Source organism: Platalea leucorodia (assembly GCF_965183815.1).
Source record: "Platalea leucorodia genome assembly, chromosome: 15".
Lineage (NCBI taxonomy): Eukaryota > Metazoa > Chordata > Aves > Pelecaniformes > Threskiornithidae > Platalea > Platalea leucorodia.
The window spans coordinates 7,334,550-7,348,377 of record NC_138837.1 but is presented as its reverse complement, the minus strand read 5'-3'; the positions used below and the strand labels follow the sequence as shown (position 1 = coordinate 7,348,377).

The 13,828-nt window shown below is 63.8% G+C and overlaps 2 protein-coding genes across 3 annotated transcripts; both read right to left on the bottom strand.

Moving 5' to 3' along the window:
• Window positions 1-34: 34 nt before the first annotated feature.
• Window positions 35-4,846, bottom strand: FPGS (folylpolyglutamate synthase). Of its 2 annotated transcripts, XM_082327852.1 has the most exons (15): window positions 4,734-4,846; window positions 3,549-3,677; window positions 3,380-3,433; window positions 3,197-3,261; window positions 3,003-3,117; window positions 2,785-2,862; window positions 2,453-2,514; window positions 2,252-2,354; window positions 2,094-2,171; window positions 1,875-2,022; window positions 1,696-1,794; window positions 1,349-1,499; window positions 1,175-1,250; window positions 772-838; window positions 36-679 (listed from the first exon to the last, which is right to left on the bottom strand). In XM_082327852.1, the coding sequence occupies exons 1-15, from the start codon at window positions 4,836-4,838 to the stop codon at window positions 252-254; spliced, it is 1,758 nt and encodes a 585-aa protein (XP_082183978.1). In that variant the 5' UTR covers window positions 4,839-4,846; the 3' UTR covers window positions 36-251. The 2 variants fall into 2 exon arrangements, with proteins under 2 accessions (XP_082183979.1, XP_082183978.1); XM_082327853.1 differs by lacking the exon at window positions 3,380-3,433 and having other exon boundaries at window positions 35-679.
• Window positions 4,847-5,419: 573 nt separating this feature from the next.
• Window positions 5,420-12,676, bottom strand: CDK9 (cyclin dependent kinase 9). Its single transcript, XM_082327402.1, has 7 exons — window positions 12,557-12,676; window positions 11,952-12,033; window positions 11,024-11,114; window positions 8,928-9,094; window positions 8,561-8,732; window positions 8,336-8,484; window positions 5,420-7,099 (listed from the first exon to the last, which is right to left on the bottom strand). The coding sequence occupies exons 1-7, from the start codon at window positions 12,646-12,648 to the stop codon at window positions 6,734-6,736; spliced, it is 1,119 nt and encodes a 372-aa protein (XP_082183528.1). The 5' UTR covers window positions 12,649-12,676; the 3' UTR covers window positions 5,420-6,733.
• Window positions 12,677-13,828: the final 1,152 nt, after the last annotated feature.

Here is a 13,828-nt window from a genome sequence, read left to right as displayed (position 1 = left end):
GCCTGGGGCAGCCCCCCCCAGCGCCCGGGCCCCCCCCAGTTGGTCTCACCAAGGTGGGCTGAGGGTCGGGAGCGTCCCCCCCATGGCCAGTGTCCCCGGGGGGGTCACAGGCGAAAGGCACTGGGGTGAAAAGGTCTGAGGCGGGATGGGGTTGGGGGTCCCACGTCCCCGCCCCGGCCGCCGCCGAGCGTCATCGGGGGCAGAACCGGCGCTTCAAGTAAAAAGAGGTGCAAAGCCCCGTCCCCCCAGCGTTACTGGGAGAGCGCAGGGTCGAGCAGCCGGAGGACCCCCCCCACCAAGTGCAGGCTGCCGGTGACCAGGACGCGGATGGCGGCCGCCTCCCGCAGCAGCACGGCCCCGCTGCTGGCGGCGGGGTGGGGGTGAGCCCCCGTGGCGGCGGGCGCTGCCAGCCAGGGGTCCCGGCCCTGTGCCACCCACCGCAGAGCCTGGGCCAGGCAGGGGAAGACGAGGGCTGGGGAATTGAGGGGTCGCGGGGCCGGGGGGACGAGGAGCAGGGTCCCTCGGGCGGGGGCCGGCTGCAGCAGCCCCCCCACCCGCACGGGGGCCGGGAGCCAGGGGTCCTGCTCCCCCTTCTCCTCCAGCAGCCGGGTCCACGTCTGCTGGTTCTCCAGGCAGCGGGTCAGGGCGTTCTCCAGCGTGACGTTGAAGTTTTGCTGGTCTGGGAGGGATGGGGGTCAGGGATTAAGGGGGGCCGGGGAGGGGTCGGGGATGGGGGGGGGCCAGGGGAGACCCCGGCTCCCTGGTACTCACCCATGTTGCTGGCCACTGACACCTCCGTGAAGTTGGGGCAGAAGACAGCGTAGTCGAATTCGCAGGGCTGTGGGGAGAGGGGGGTCAGCGCTGTGGGAGCCCTCAGGACCCCCCCGTGGGATTTCCAGTAGGACCAGTCCCGCACCGGCAGGGTGACGGGGGTTTGGTCCAGGGAGGGGGTGATCCGAGTGCCCCCCCCTGCACCCAGGGCTGCGAGACCCTTGTGGGGGGCACGGAGGTGGGGTACAACCAGAGACAGCAGGGTGGACAGACAGACAGACAGCACAGGGCATCAGCTCCACCTCGTGGCTCCCCGCACCCGCAGCGAAGCAGGTCCCAGCACAGGCAGAGAACCCAGGCGCCCGGGCGCAGTGACCCCCTCCACGGCCCCCCAAAACCTCACCAGCAGCAGCTTGAGCAGCGCCGCCGTGTCCCGGTCCCCCGTGGCGTTGAAGAGCAGCACGCGCACCTCAGAGCCACTGCGGGGAGAAAGCGTGGGTGGCCCGTGCCCCACGGGGACCCCCAGCACCGCCACCGCACCCCACCGTGCGCGTCCCCCCGTCTGTCCCCTCCTTACTCGTGGGGCTTGTCCTGGTTGAGGGCGGCCTGGCGGAACCAGCGGACGCAGGCCTGGACGCTGCTGGTGGTGTGGGCCCCGTCCAGGTACCACGTCACGGGGCCGTGGGGCAGCACCTGGGTCCGGCCCAGCCACTCTGTGTCCCGCAGGCCTGGGGGGGGGAGCGCAGGGCATGGCTGGGACCCCCACACCCCCCTCCAGCACCGGGACCCCCGCAGGGATCAAATGCGGGGCGGGCAGCCAGGCTGTGCCCTCCAGCACAGGCAGCAGTGGCCGGGGGCCCAGCGTGGCCCCCCCGAACCCTGCGACGTGGCGGGGCGGGGGGTCCCGGCACGGCCATACTGCACCTTGGATCATGGCATCTGTGGGTTGAAAGGCGGGCGCCAGAGGCACCGGCCTCCCCGCCAGCTCGGCGCCTGGCGGCACCTCCTTCAGCTCCCCGAGACCTGAGGGGGGACAGGCACCCCGCTGAGACCCCGGGGGCCACGGCGGGGTCCGACCCCCCATCCCCATGCCCCCGCCTTACCCTGGCAGCCGCGGCACTGCAGCCATGACCGCGCCAGCTGCAAGGCCAGGGCGGCGTTGGAGCGCTGGTGGGTGCCCGCCAGCCCCAGCTCCAGCACCCGGTGGCCCTCCTCAAAGGCGTCCAGCTCCGGGCAGAGGTAGAGAGGACACTGCAGGGAGAAGAGGCTGAGCCCCCCACCATGGGGTACCCCCCATCCACCCCCCCAGAGACCCCACTCACCTCCCGTTCGCGGGCTCGGTCCCTCAGCACCTCCAGCGGCCGCTCCGGCTGCGCCACGGTGAATGCCGGCACGCCGGGCTGCGAAGGACAGGGGTGCTCAGGGCCATGGGGGAGCACACCCCAAAACCATGAGAGGGGGGACGACTGGGTGTCCCTACCTTAAAAATGCCCCCCTTCTGCCAGGCGATCTTCTCCATGGTGTCCCCCAGGATGCTGGTGTGGTCGATGCCCAGGGAGGAGACCCCACACACCACCGGTGCCCTGGGGACGCAGTGTGGCAGTGTCCCCGCTGTCCCCCCGCCGTGGGGACACCAGACCCTGGCGCCCCAGGGGACAGGCTTGGCCCCACCAGCTCCTACCTGATGATGTTAGTGCAGTCGTAGGCACCGCCAATGCCAACCTCCACCACCGCCAGGTCCACCTGGGGACGCAGGGACACCGGAGCCATCACAGGGCTGCCAGCAGCACGTGTCCCCATGGATTTGGGGACGTGGGTGGGGCCACCACCCCCCAAACCCATGCCTGAACATGGGGGGACCATCCACCGGGCACCGCATCCCCTGGTTACAGCCATGACAGCCTGATTGATGCAAGGTCTGCCCCAAGTGGGGGCTGGACCCCATGCCCCCCCTCCCCAAGGTCCCCGCCAACCTCACGTCCCCACCACAAGCTGGAGGCCACCACCACCTACCTTCTCCTGCAGGAAGACATGGAAGGCCATGATGGTGAGGAAGCGGAAGTACGCCGGCATGCTGGCGTGCGCCGGGTCCTGCCGGGCAGAGTGCGCGTAAGGGGACGGCACAGGGCATCCCCAACCGGCGCTGGGGCACATGGCCTCGGGGGGGTCCCCAAGGGAGGGAACACCCCCCCACAATCCCCGCCACCCCCACAAGCCCCGCCACCCCCCACCTTGGTCTCCTCCAGGCGGTTGTAGACGAGCCAGAAGTACTTGCTGAAGAGCTCCTTGCTGATGGGCTGCCCATTGATGCGGATCCGCTCGCGCACCTGCACCAGGTGAGGGGAGCTGGGGGGGCAGAGCCGGGGGGGCACGGTCAGGCACAGTGCCACCGGCCCCCCAAACCCTCCCGCCTCCCCCTGCCCACCTGTAAAAGCCCGTCTTCAGCCCGTAGCTGCGGAGGATGCACTCGGTGAAGGCGCATGTCGAGCCCTGGGGAGACGGCAGCGTTAAATCCCTCCGTGCCGGGGCAGGGGCAAATGGAGCCGGAGATGCCGGTAGCCCCCGCGTTGCCCCCCCAAGCCCCCACGGCACCGCCCGCCCGCCTCACCTTGCCCTTCGTCCCTGTGACGTGGATGATGTTCAGTCGATCCAGGTCCTCGACCTGCCAGAGGTCAACCACCCCGTGAGACCCCCACGGCAGCTAGCGCCGAGCGCGGCGGCACCGCTGCTGGGATGGGGGGGGCGGGGTGGGGGGTGGGGACAGGGACCCCTCTCACCTTCAGCCCGCTCCTCTCCAAAAAGCCCTGCATGGCTTCCAGCTGGGCTTGGGGGTCGCCGCGCTCCCGCTTCACCTGCTCCAGGTAGCTGGCGTTGGTCTGCAGGGTGTTGAGGGTCCGGATGGCGTCCTGGAAAGACCCCCAGGGGCGGTGAGCATGGCGCCCATCACCACGGCCTCAGGGCTGCGCCCACCATCACGGCGCCGGGGGCCAGCCTGCCCTGTACCCACCGCACCCCAACCCACCCCATCGGTCTCGGTCCCCTCGGCTGCCCACGCCAGCAGCATCTCCTCCGCCATGGCCCCGTTGGGGACGTGCCGGCAGTGCCAGCGCCTGTCGCAGGGACGCCGCGGGGACGGGCTACTTATCGGCGGGGGGAGCCCGCCCCTGCCCGGGTGCCCCTTGGCCCCGCGGGGGGGGCACAGGGCAGCCCAGCGCCCGGCACCCACCCCTGCCCCGGCGGGACAAGGCCGCCCGTGGGCGCGAGCGGGCGGCGCTCCAGCACCGGCACGCCCGCCTCGCTGGGCTGCAGCGAGCGGCGCAACCGAAGCAGCAGCGCTGCACCTGCACGGCGCACGTGGGACGGCCCGGCTGCGGCCGCAGGCCGGCGGGGCCACCGAGCCCCCCGACCCCGCGCCGGGGGGACGCGGGCCTGGCCCTGGCACCGCCGCGGGGACGTGGCAGGGGACAAACCCGCGTCCCCAGCAGCCGCACCCCGTCCCAGCGGAGAGCGGCGCGCGGGCGCCGGTGCCGCTCCCGGGGAGGCTCCGCGCCGTCCCTCGGCCCGACGCCGTCGTCCCCACGACGCGCGGCAGCCGCGTGGGCCCGGGACGCCCCCGCCTCCGCCCGGGATGCGCCGTGGCCGCCGCTGCGGGCCGGGGTCCCCCCGGTGCTGCCTGGGGGGGCGGAGGTTTGCGGGGCGGCGGTCGGGCACCGGCTCGGAAAGCAGGGCGGGACGGCGAGCGGCGGCTGGCGCGGCCCGGGGCTGCGGGAGCGGGGGGGGGGGGGGGGGGGGGGGGCGTGTCGGTGCCCCGCCGTCCCGGCCCCGCGCCCCGCCGTCGCCCGCAGCCTGGCAGGGGCCCGCGGTGCCGGGCGCCCCCCGCCGCCCCCCGGTTCGCTGGGGCCGCCCCGGGCCCAGCCCCCGCCGCAGCGCCCGGCGCGAGGTCCGCCCCCCCCCCCCGGTACCTGATAGTCCATGGCGGGGGCGCGCGCCGGCCGCGTGCTGAAGGGGCGCCCGGCGGCTGCAGCCCGCAGCGCCCCCCGCAGCGCGCGCAGCCCCCGCGCCACCATCCCGCCGCCCCGCGCGCCCGCTGCACGCGCCGCCGCCCGGAGCGGGACCGCCCCGCCCCGCCCACCTCCTCCCGCCCCCCCCACCGGGCCGCCATCTTTGAAGCGGGCAGTGCGCCGCCACGTCGGAGGAGGGCGCCATCTTTGCGAGGGGCAGCCGGGCCGGGCCCCCTCCTCCTCCTCCCGCGGAGCCGCCGCCGGGCGAGGCGCGGGGGGAGCCCCCGGCCGCCCCCTCGGTCGGGCACAGCCCCGGGCCCCCCTCCCGGCCTCGGGCTCCTCAGCAGGCCAGCGCCGGAGCCCTCACCCCCACCCCGGCCTGGCACAGCCCAAGGGGAGCCCCTCCCGTTCACAGCGGTGAGGGGGCTTAGGGTCCGACACACACACCCCCCCCCAGATCACCGGGGTGCTGTTTTACAGCACCGCCACTGAGGCAAACGAGCGACGCAAGGTTAAAACCAGGCGTTTGGGACAGGAGCGTGTTTATTCACAACCGGCGTGAAGTCACCTGGCTTATTGCTTGCAACCAACTTCATTTTTTGCAAAGAAACCAAGTCCGTCCCCCCCCCCCCAGCCGGACACTGTTTCGGAGCCCCGCACCAAGAGAGATTTACCTTGTACACGTCCTTTATCATCCTCCCTTTTTGTCCTGAGAACGGCCCCGCTCACCACCGCTCCCTCCCCTGAGACCTGATGCTACCGACGTGGCTTTTGCCATTAGTCTAGTTAACGGACAACCTATCAAATGCCAAAGGTTATCACCCGCTACATGTCGTACACGTTATTTGTTTGAAAGTCCCGGGATCCGTGGGGCTCACCGAGAAGACGGCCAGCTGCAGCCGACAGCCATGGAAGACAAAGCGTTCAGCGAGCGGCTGTGAAGGAGCACTTCGCTCTGGCAGAAGGTACGCGCACACCGTCACGGTGCATCGGGCCGGTCGCCGCTCGCGGGGAAGGCAGCGGTCTCGCTCTAGACTCATACAAAGAGCTCCAGGACAGAGGAGTGGACATGCGAGTGTTTAAAGTGTCACCCTGCTCCCAGCACAGCATTCCCAGCGCTGCCACACCATCGCGGTGAGGCTAAGGCCAGCACTCGCGACTCCCTTCCCCATCCAAACTCCCGCCGCAGCCAGCGCTGCAGGGAAAGCAGGCAGCGGGCTGGGTGTGTCCGACAAGACTCCTAATTGCAGTTTGCAATGAAGAAAGCATGGACGCCGCATGCTGTTACAGAGACCAACGATTCCCACTGTAAATCCTGGCTGTATGGAGCATCCAGCTCTGCCAGCCACCCCACTGGTTTGCCCAGTAAGCCCCTTTCTCGGCTAGAGCCCAAACTCCAGTGAGTTAGTCACGCTGTCTAGAGCGACTCTGCCTTCCCCAGGACACCTCCGCATTACTCAGAAGCACCTGCCTCATCCTACATCGATGCTTCAGTGTTCAAAGGATATGTCATACAGGAGCTACAAGCAACCGGGAGAGCCGAGACACCTCCCAGCAGGGCCCAGTTTGGTCCAGGGCAGCTACTCCCAGTCCTGCCGGTCACAGCACGGTTTGCCAAGAGCCCCAGCGCTGACAGAGCCACTTTCTCCATCACCAGGTCCATAACAATCGATCCGCAAGATTAATGTAACCAATACAGACTGTTGCAGGGGGGGCGTAGGCTCCGTGCCAAAGCTGCAGGGAAACAACCCCGGGCTCGCAGGTGTCGCCTCCCCAGTCACGCAGCTCCGCGGTGGCTGAGCTGCTGCACGAGGAGAGGAGACGGCAGAGCTCGGTTAAAGCCAGCAGGCACTTCGCCTTGAAGAAAGTCCTTTCCCAGATGGAAAGACCTCGCCAGGACATCCCCGCTCAACGTGACCTGCGGAGGAGCCCAGCCGGGACCCCACTGGGGAAGCCCCTGCTCAAAACACCCTGTCGAATTCAGTCTGGTTGGTGGCGGCCGGGTTCCTGCCCTGGTTAGCCGGCTGCTGGGGCATGTGGCCACCCCTCCTGCGCGGCGGGGCCAGGTACTCGAACATGGACTGGTTGTGGGTGGACAGCATGTTTTTGAGGTCCGAGGGCATGGGATCTGACCAGAAGAAGTCATGGTTCAGCGCATCATCGCTGTCGATCCGCTGGGCGGGATCCAGCACCAGCAGCTTGTCGATGAGGTCAAGCGCATAGGGGTCTTTAACGTAGGCTTTCAGGCGATCCTTCACCTTGCGCTTCTGGCCCTTGGGGAGATCCAGCTTTTCGTACAGCTCGTATTTATCCACATTTGGCCAAACCTGGGAAGGGGCAGGAAGGGAGGGTTAGGAAGAAATAGTTACGGAGAGGAGAGGACAAGCCATTTTTGATGCTAACACCTCAGGCAAACCAGGGCGAGGTCTGCTGAGAGAACAATACTATTTTATAACCTCCAAGCCAGCAGAGCTCATTCCCACAGCATGAAGGAGGCACTAAAAGAGTGCACTGAAGCCTGGAGACACGCAGACAAGTCAGGACAGAGTCCTCCTGGTGTGGGAATAGCACACAGGATGCTCCAGGATTTCTGGTTCTCCCACAAAAGAGCTACTAGAGAGCACGGCTCAGGCCGGTTACAATATCCAGAAAGGTAAAATGATAAAACTTACTGCTAAATAACAACCTGGATGTGCGTGGTACCTTTTATCCTTAGAAAGCAAAGCCTGCTGCCACCACCAGCACTTAACCCTGGTCTGGGAGACACCACAGCAGGTATTTACATACAAAAGAAAGCACCTTCAATGTATGTACATAACGTATGTAACAGAGGCGTCAGGCCTCTGCAGCCGCCTGCGCAACTGCCTGCCTATCGCACCCCGCAGATTACAGCCCTGGCCCAGAGATCCCTCGGCTCCGTCCCCCACAAGAGGTCAGGACAAGCTTCTGTTCAATAAGGAGCTGAGAAAGGGCTGAGTGCTCGCACCAGGGCCACCCCACGCCACAGATCACAAGCCAGAACTAAAGAGACTTTTCAAGGTGACCACTGCAAAGCACCTGAGACCAAACCCCTCAACACAAAACAACAAGCGCTTCTTTAAGCAGAAATTCAGAGGGTGTTTACCTGACAGACAACCCCCAAACACAGACTAGAACAGATTCCTACAAGTAACGTTCCGTTCTTTCCCACCCGGTGCAGCCAGCATCCTCTCAAAAACAAGGACATGACTCGCCCCTCCCGAAGGAGGTCTGGGAGGCAAAGTTCACCCTCTTCTCCTTGGGAGGCTGAGCACAAGTAACGTGACAGCTGTAGTTTACACACAGCAGCAAGGAAAGCGCAGTGTCCCATTGCGCACTGGGCTCCCAGGAGGCAAAGAGCACTTGCAGGAGCTTCCCCAGCCTCCCTGCCGGCAGCGGACACACGCCAGTGCCTTGAACGCGCAGCAGCCAGCGCACAGGGCAGGGAAGAGGCCCAGGAGTGCCGGGTCCCAGACCCTGCCCACACCACCCTCTTTGCAGCTCTCCTCCTGCCTTCCGCAGCTTGCCCACGCTCTCGCCCTCACCTCTGGCGTGATGGATCCGCAGAGCTGGCTGATGAGGGTGAGCTGGTGCTGCTCTGTGTTCCCCTGCATAATGGGGCTGCGGGTCCACATCTCTGCCATAATGCAGCCTCCGCCCCAGAGGTCAATGGGGGGACCGTAGTCCCGCTCCCCTAAATGGAGACGCTGTGTTAGTCACCCGGGGGCACGAGAAGGGCAGAGAAGCCGGCAGAGCCCATCACCTCCTACCTAGGAGCAGCTCTGGTGGCCGATACCACAGAGTCACCACCCGGTTGGTGTAGCGGTTCGGCTGGCTGTTCTTAGCCAGGCTGAAAGCTCGAGCCAGTCCAAAGTCTGCAAGCTTCAGGACTCCGTCCCGCGTGATCAGGACATTTGCAGCTTTCATGTCTCGATGCAAGATCTGTACAAGGACAGAAATAAAAAATTTTAGCCATTAGGGTATCCTCCTTGGCTGCCTGGTGCCAGCAGGGCACTCGGACTCCGGAGGTGGAGGACAAGGAAGGGCTTCCCTCCAGCCCGTGCTAAGGCACCCGCTCCTTGCAAGGCCGCAGAGAGCAGGGTGACCTTGGAGCACAGCACGGATCTGGCCTGTTACCTTGTTCCTGTGGATGTAGTAAAGTCCATTCAATAGCATCTGCATAACTTTCTTGATCTCTGAAAGCGTGAACTTGACGTGGGCATTGCTGAGAAGGCCAGCCAGGTCGTGCTCACAGAAGTCAAACACAAGGTAGATACTGCCCTTGCAGCGGTTGTATGGAGAGGCTACGGGAGAGGCAAGGAGGGACTGTCAGCAAGGGACCCTTAGCCCCGTCACAGCTCCTCCTGACCTCCAGCCACCCTGCTGCTCATACAACGCTCACTAGACAAAACCTCAGGGCACAGAACACCGAGAACCACGACAGCCTGCAGGCCTCAAGATGCTCCGTAAAGAGGCACTAAGACAGCACAACTAGCAATGGCAGAATAGGAGATGAGGATCGGAGTAGTGAATGCCATCAGACAGGCAAGGGAAGGGCATGAAAATCTTTGAAAGCTTCTTTTTGTCTTGTTCTGTGCATGTAACGCCTGCGGGGTTTCCTCCCTGCAAGCTGCGGCCGGTAGGTGCACACACCGCTAGCTGCCAGCCGAGCACTATCACTGATTGCATCAGTGATAGAGCAGGCACCTGCAAAGACAGCCCCAGGAAAAATGCAGAACCAGAGAAAAATCTATCTAACGTAACGCTGAAAAGTGAGGTTTTCTGCAACCTCAAAGCATCTACAAAAACGGACTGATCTGGATCAAAGTGATTTAAAACTCCAACTCCAGTTGCAATTTAAAGCCAACAACAGAAAACCTCAAATGAAGCAATCGATTTCAATCTTGTTCCTAGAGCACACATGCAAAACATTATTAAAAAGAAAGGCTGATTTTCATCAGCTGTCATCAGCAAAACCTGCTGATCAGCAACTCCAACCGGAAAACGACAGCTAAGCTCAGCCCCCACGGAAACGCACCGCTCTCCTCTGCCAGCTAGACTAGGTTTGCAGTTCCTGACACGGACATGGCCCTTACCGCACCTTTCCAGCGTAAAAAGAGAAAAGCTTCAAGTTTGAGAACAGTAAATACAACATTTCTACTTTACTGGCAACTGAGGTCAAGGTGGATTCGGATGAAAACTGGAATTCAAAAAAAAAAAAACCCAAACAAGTGCCATGTCTACAAAAATATTTACCTTATGTACGCCAGCCACGCAATCATCGCAACTCATTTAATCACACAATGAATTAAAAATTAACTTGTTGTCAGCATTTCTACTCGTACTTGTTCAGACGATATCTACACGCAGTGGAGTACCGGAGTAACTTCAAGTTACCAGTCCTAGGCCAGGGATTTCTACCAGTTCAGTGACCGGACTTTTTTTTAAAAAACTCCATCACCAGATACATGCCACTTTCATTTTTATTTAACTGAAATGACTGACTAGAGAACGGCAGGCTTTAACATCAGCTGTCATTTCCAGAACTGTTTTTCCAGTACAAATCCATGTAGGAGAATGATACATAAAAACTAGCAAATGGTTTAAAGCAATTTCACTGGAAACGGAGCCAGGCCAGGTGCGCTGAGCATGCCAGTCACGCAGCAGCGGCACGCCGCGTGAGGTGGAAGCGCGGCTCAGAACCGCCCCATGCGGAGCCCCAGCCCTCACAGCACGAGCGGTTACTGTCACCCACGGAACGAGACGCCGAGCGCGTCTCCAGCTGGAGCTGCGTCATCGGCTTGGAGCTGCCACGAACCATCCTAAGCCGACTGCGAGGGACGGCTCCAGCTCCTGACAGGGAACGGGCTGTGCGTAGCCACGAGATCAGCTCTGTGCTGAGAGCCCTCTGCTTCAAAATCTCTCTGGCACTGGTTTATTTAAAGCCTCTCGGACAGGAGTTTTCCGACACCGGCAGGATTCACTGCCATGGCACAAGCATATCCTAGCAGGACTGACAACAGCTTTTTCCACCCAGGCTGCAGCAACGTCCTAACCCATCTAGAAACTGTTTTCCAAGATGAGCGTACCGTCACCCCACATCACGGGCAGGAACAGAGGCCCGTGCTCAGCTAGAGGACCCCACTCCCCGCACAAAACACCAGCCTGCTCAGCGGCGAAGGAGGGCAGGAAGAAAACCGACAGCCAGCGCGCGAGAGACCCCCGCAAGCTACCTTTGGTCCTGCAGATTTCAATGAGGTTCACCACGTTCTCGTGTTTGAGCAGCTGGAGGATTTTAATCTCTCGCAAGGCTGTGATGGGGAACTGGAAAGGAGAAAGAGAGGACAGGGATTAGGAGCGCAGGAGACCAGGCCACCTCTGCCTAGAGAGCAGGAGAGACGTGACCGCAGCAGCTTGGCAGGGGACCTGCTCGAGCAGCAGCGTGACAGGGCACTGAGGGGCAATCAGAGCTTTAAAACAGAACACCAACACCAGGATTGCCAAAACGTATTCACCATCAGGCCACCATTGGCGAGACAGACTCTGCCACGAGACAGAGGTGTTTGGAGAGAGAGACCAGAGACCAGCACACAGACACCCCTCCCTCCTCTCCTCGCACATTTGTAACAGCTCAAACTGCGGGGCAGCCTCCCCGGCTGCTGCCTGCGCTGTTTACGCTGTCACTGTCTCCTCAGTTTGTCCCATCTCTGCACACCTCTGGGCACATGCCTTTCACACGTTACCCAGTTCCTCCATGAACGACAGCCAGCGTGGAGCCCTGCGCCGGGGGCGATGGGGTTTTGCGCAGGAGGAGGGACGCGAGGGCAGTGTCACCTCCCAGCAGCCATCCCGCACAGCCCAGTCACCTCACAGCTACTGCACCACGCTGCCGCCATGTGCCTTTGCAGCCGAGAAGGTGCTAACAGGCCGTACACTTTGGCAGGGCGCCACAAGACCCACCGTTATCACAGTATCAGTAGGAGCGGAAAAAGGCCACAGGGGTGGGATCCTGTCCACACCCTTACAGGTTCAAGATCTGGCACGTTGTAGCAGTAAATACTGTTAAAGAACAGAGTGAAAATGCATCTCTACCATCCCAAAGATTACCTTCCACCTATGTACCCCTCAGTCCAGGCCTTTCCAAACACAGCCCGCACTTACCCCCTCCTTCTCATTTTCCATCAACACTTTCTTCAGCGCTACTTTCTTGCCCGTCTGACGATGTTTGGCTTTGAAAACTTCCCTGTAAAAACAGAAAGAAATCCGTGAGCAGCACAAGGAAGAAGGGAAGGAGCCAGATGCTCCTGACCAGGGACAAGGCCGAACAACGCACACTAGAGAGCCACACAGACAGCTCTGTGCTGAGCCTAACCGGCCCGGCCACATCCCGTTTGGACCAAAGGCCCTCAGGACTGGCTGAGCCAACCCAGAGCCCACAGCTCCCCCAGCCCCGCGAGGATTTTGGCCAAAGTTGCACGTTTTGGGCAAAGCTGCAGGTCCCCGCCCTGACTGTAACTCTCCTCGACCAAGGCCTGGGAGAGCGCGGGGCCTCGGGGTGGGAAAAAGAGGGCTCGGGGGCCAGGCTGGCTCCCTGGGGCCGGAGCGGTGACTGGGGAAAGGCTGCCCGAGCAAGGGGCACTCAGGCCTGGGGCGGGCGGGCTGCGGGGCCGGGCCCGGGCAGCAGGCCCGAGGGCGGGGTAGGCCGGGGAGGGCCGGGGCGGGCCGGGGCCGGGCGCGGGGCGGGCCGGGGCCAGAGAGACGCTCACCCGAAAGTGCCCTGCCCGATCTTGGCGAGCTTCTCGTACTTGGAGACCTCGTCGCAGAAGGGGCACTCCACCATGTCGTACTGCTTGGCCATGCCGCCCGCCGCCGTTGCTACAGGGACGCGCCACGCCCCTTCCGGAACGTTCCCCGCCCCTTCCGGTACTCGCACCACCCTCCCGTCACCGGCCCGCAAAGCCTCCTGGGACTTGTAGTCCGGCGGCGGCGGCGGCCATGTTGTCACCCCCTTGTCACTCCCCCCGGGGCGCTGGGCTGGGCTGGGCTGTTCGTGCCGCTGCCCACAGCACCCCTCGCCCCGCCGTCAGCCAGGCATCAGCCACCCCAGAGCGTGCCCCGTCCGTGCCCCAGCATCCTCAAGGAAGCAGCTCCCTGAGCCCCCACTGTCACCGGTGTCCTTCCGCACGGCCCAGGGCACCGAGCGGCCCCCGCTGCTGGTGGCCCGAAAGCTTGTCACCGTGTCCCCTGCGTGCTTAAACCCACCGGAGATTTAATGGCGCTTCTGCTCCCTGACTCTGCACCTGGGGGCTGTGGCGAGGGGACCCCCACGGCCGGGGCAGGAGGACCCCGAGTTCCCGCCCCGCAGGCAGGAGTGTGCCCAGCTGGGGACACCGCCCCGGCAATGCCGCGTTGGGGTGCAGAACGGCTTGGTTTGGGGTTGTTTGAAACCGGTCCCCAAGAGCAGGAGCGGAGACAGCTGCCACCATCCCGGCCAGAGGAACCGCCCGGTGCTCCCCAGGGACGGGGACAGCAGGGACAGCGGCTCCCTGCCGGGGCCAGGCCACCTCGTCCCGCATGGAAATGCCCCCACGGGGCACCCCGAGGTCCCCCAGCCTGAGAGAGCGGCTGGTGGCGGGGGGCTCCCGCTGGCAGCGATGCCATCTGGCTGTCACCCCGCGGGGCGCGACGAGGTCGGGGGCTGAGCCCCAGATGTGCATGGCGGACCCTCGGCTGCCGGGCTGGCACCCTGCTCCGCAGGGCCGGCACCCTCCTCGAGGGCTGGCACCCAAGGGCTTTTGGGTGTCCACATCTGCCGGGCATCCCCAAACCATGGCCCCAGAGGTAGCCCCTGAGCAGGCAGGCGGGTGCGAGCAGACACAGGGACTGCGAGGACAGCGGGGACAGCAGGAGGGAGGGCAGGGACAGGAGCGGGGCCAGGAGCAGATGACAGCACTGGGGAGGAAACGACGAGCGATGAGCGACTGCGGGGGGGGCAGGAAGGGAGGAGCGGGCAGGGAGAGGCTTCACAGTTATAAACT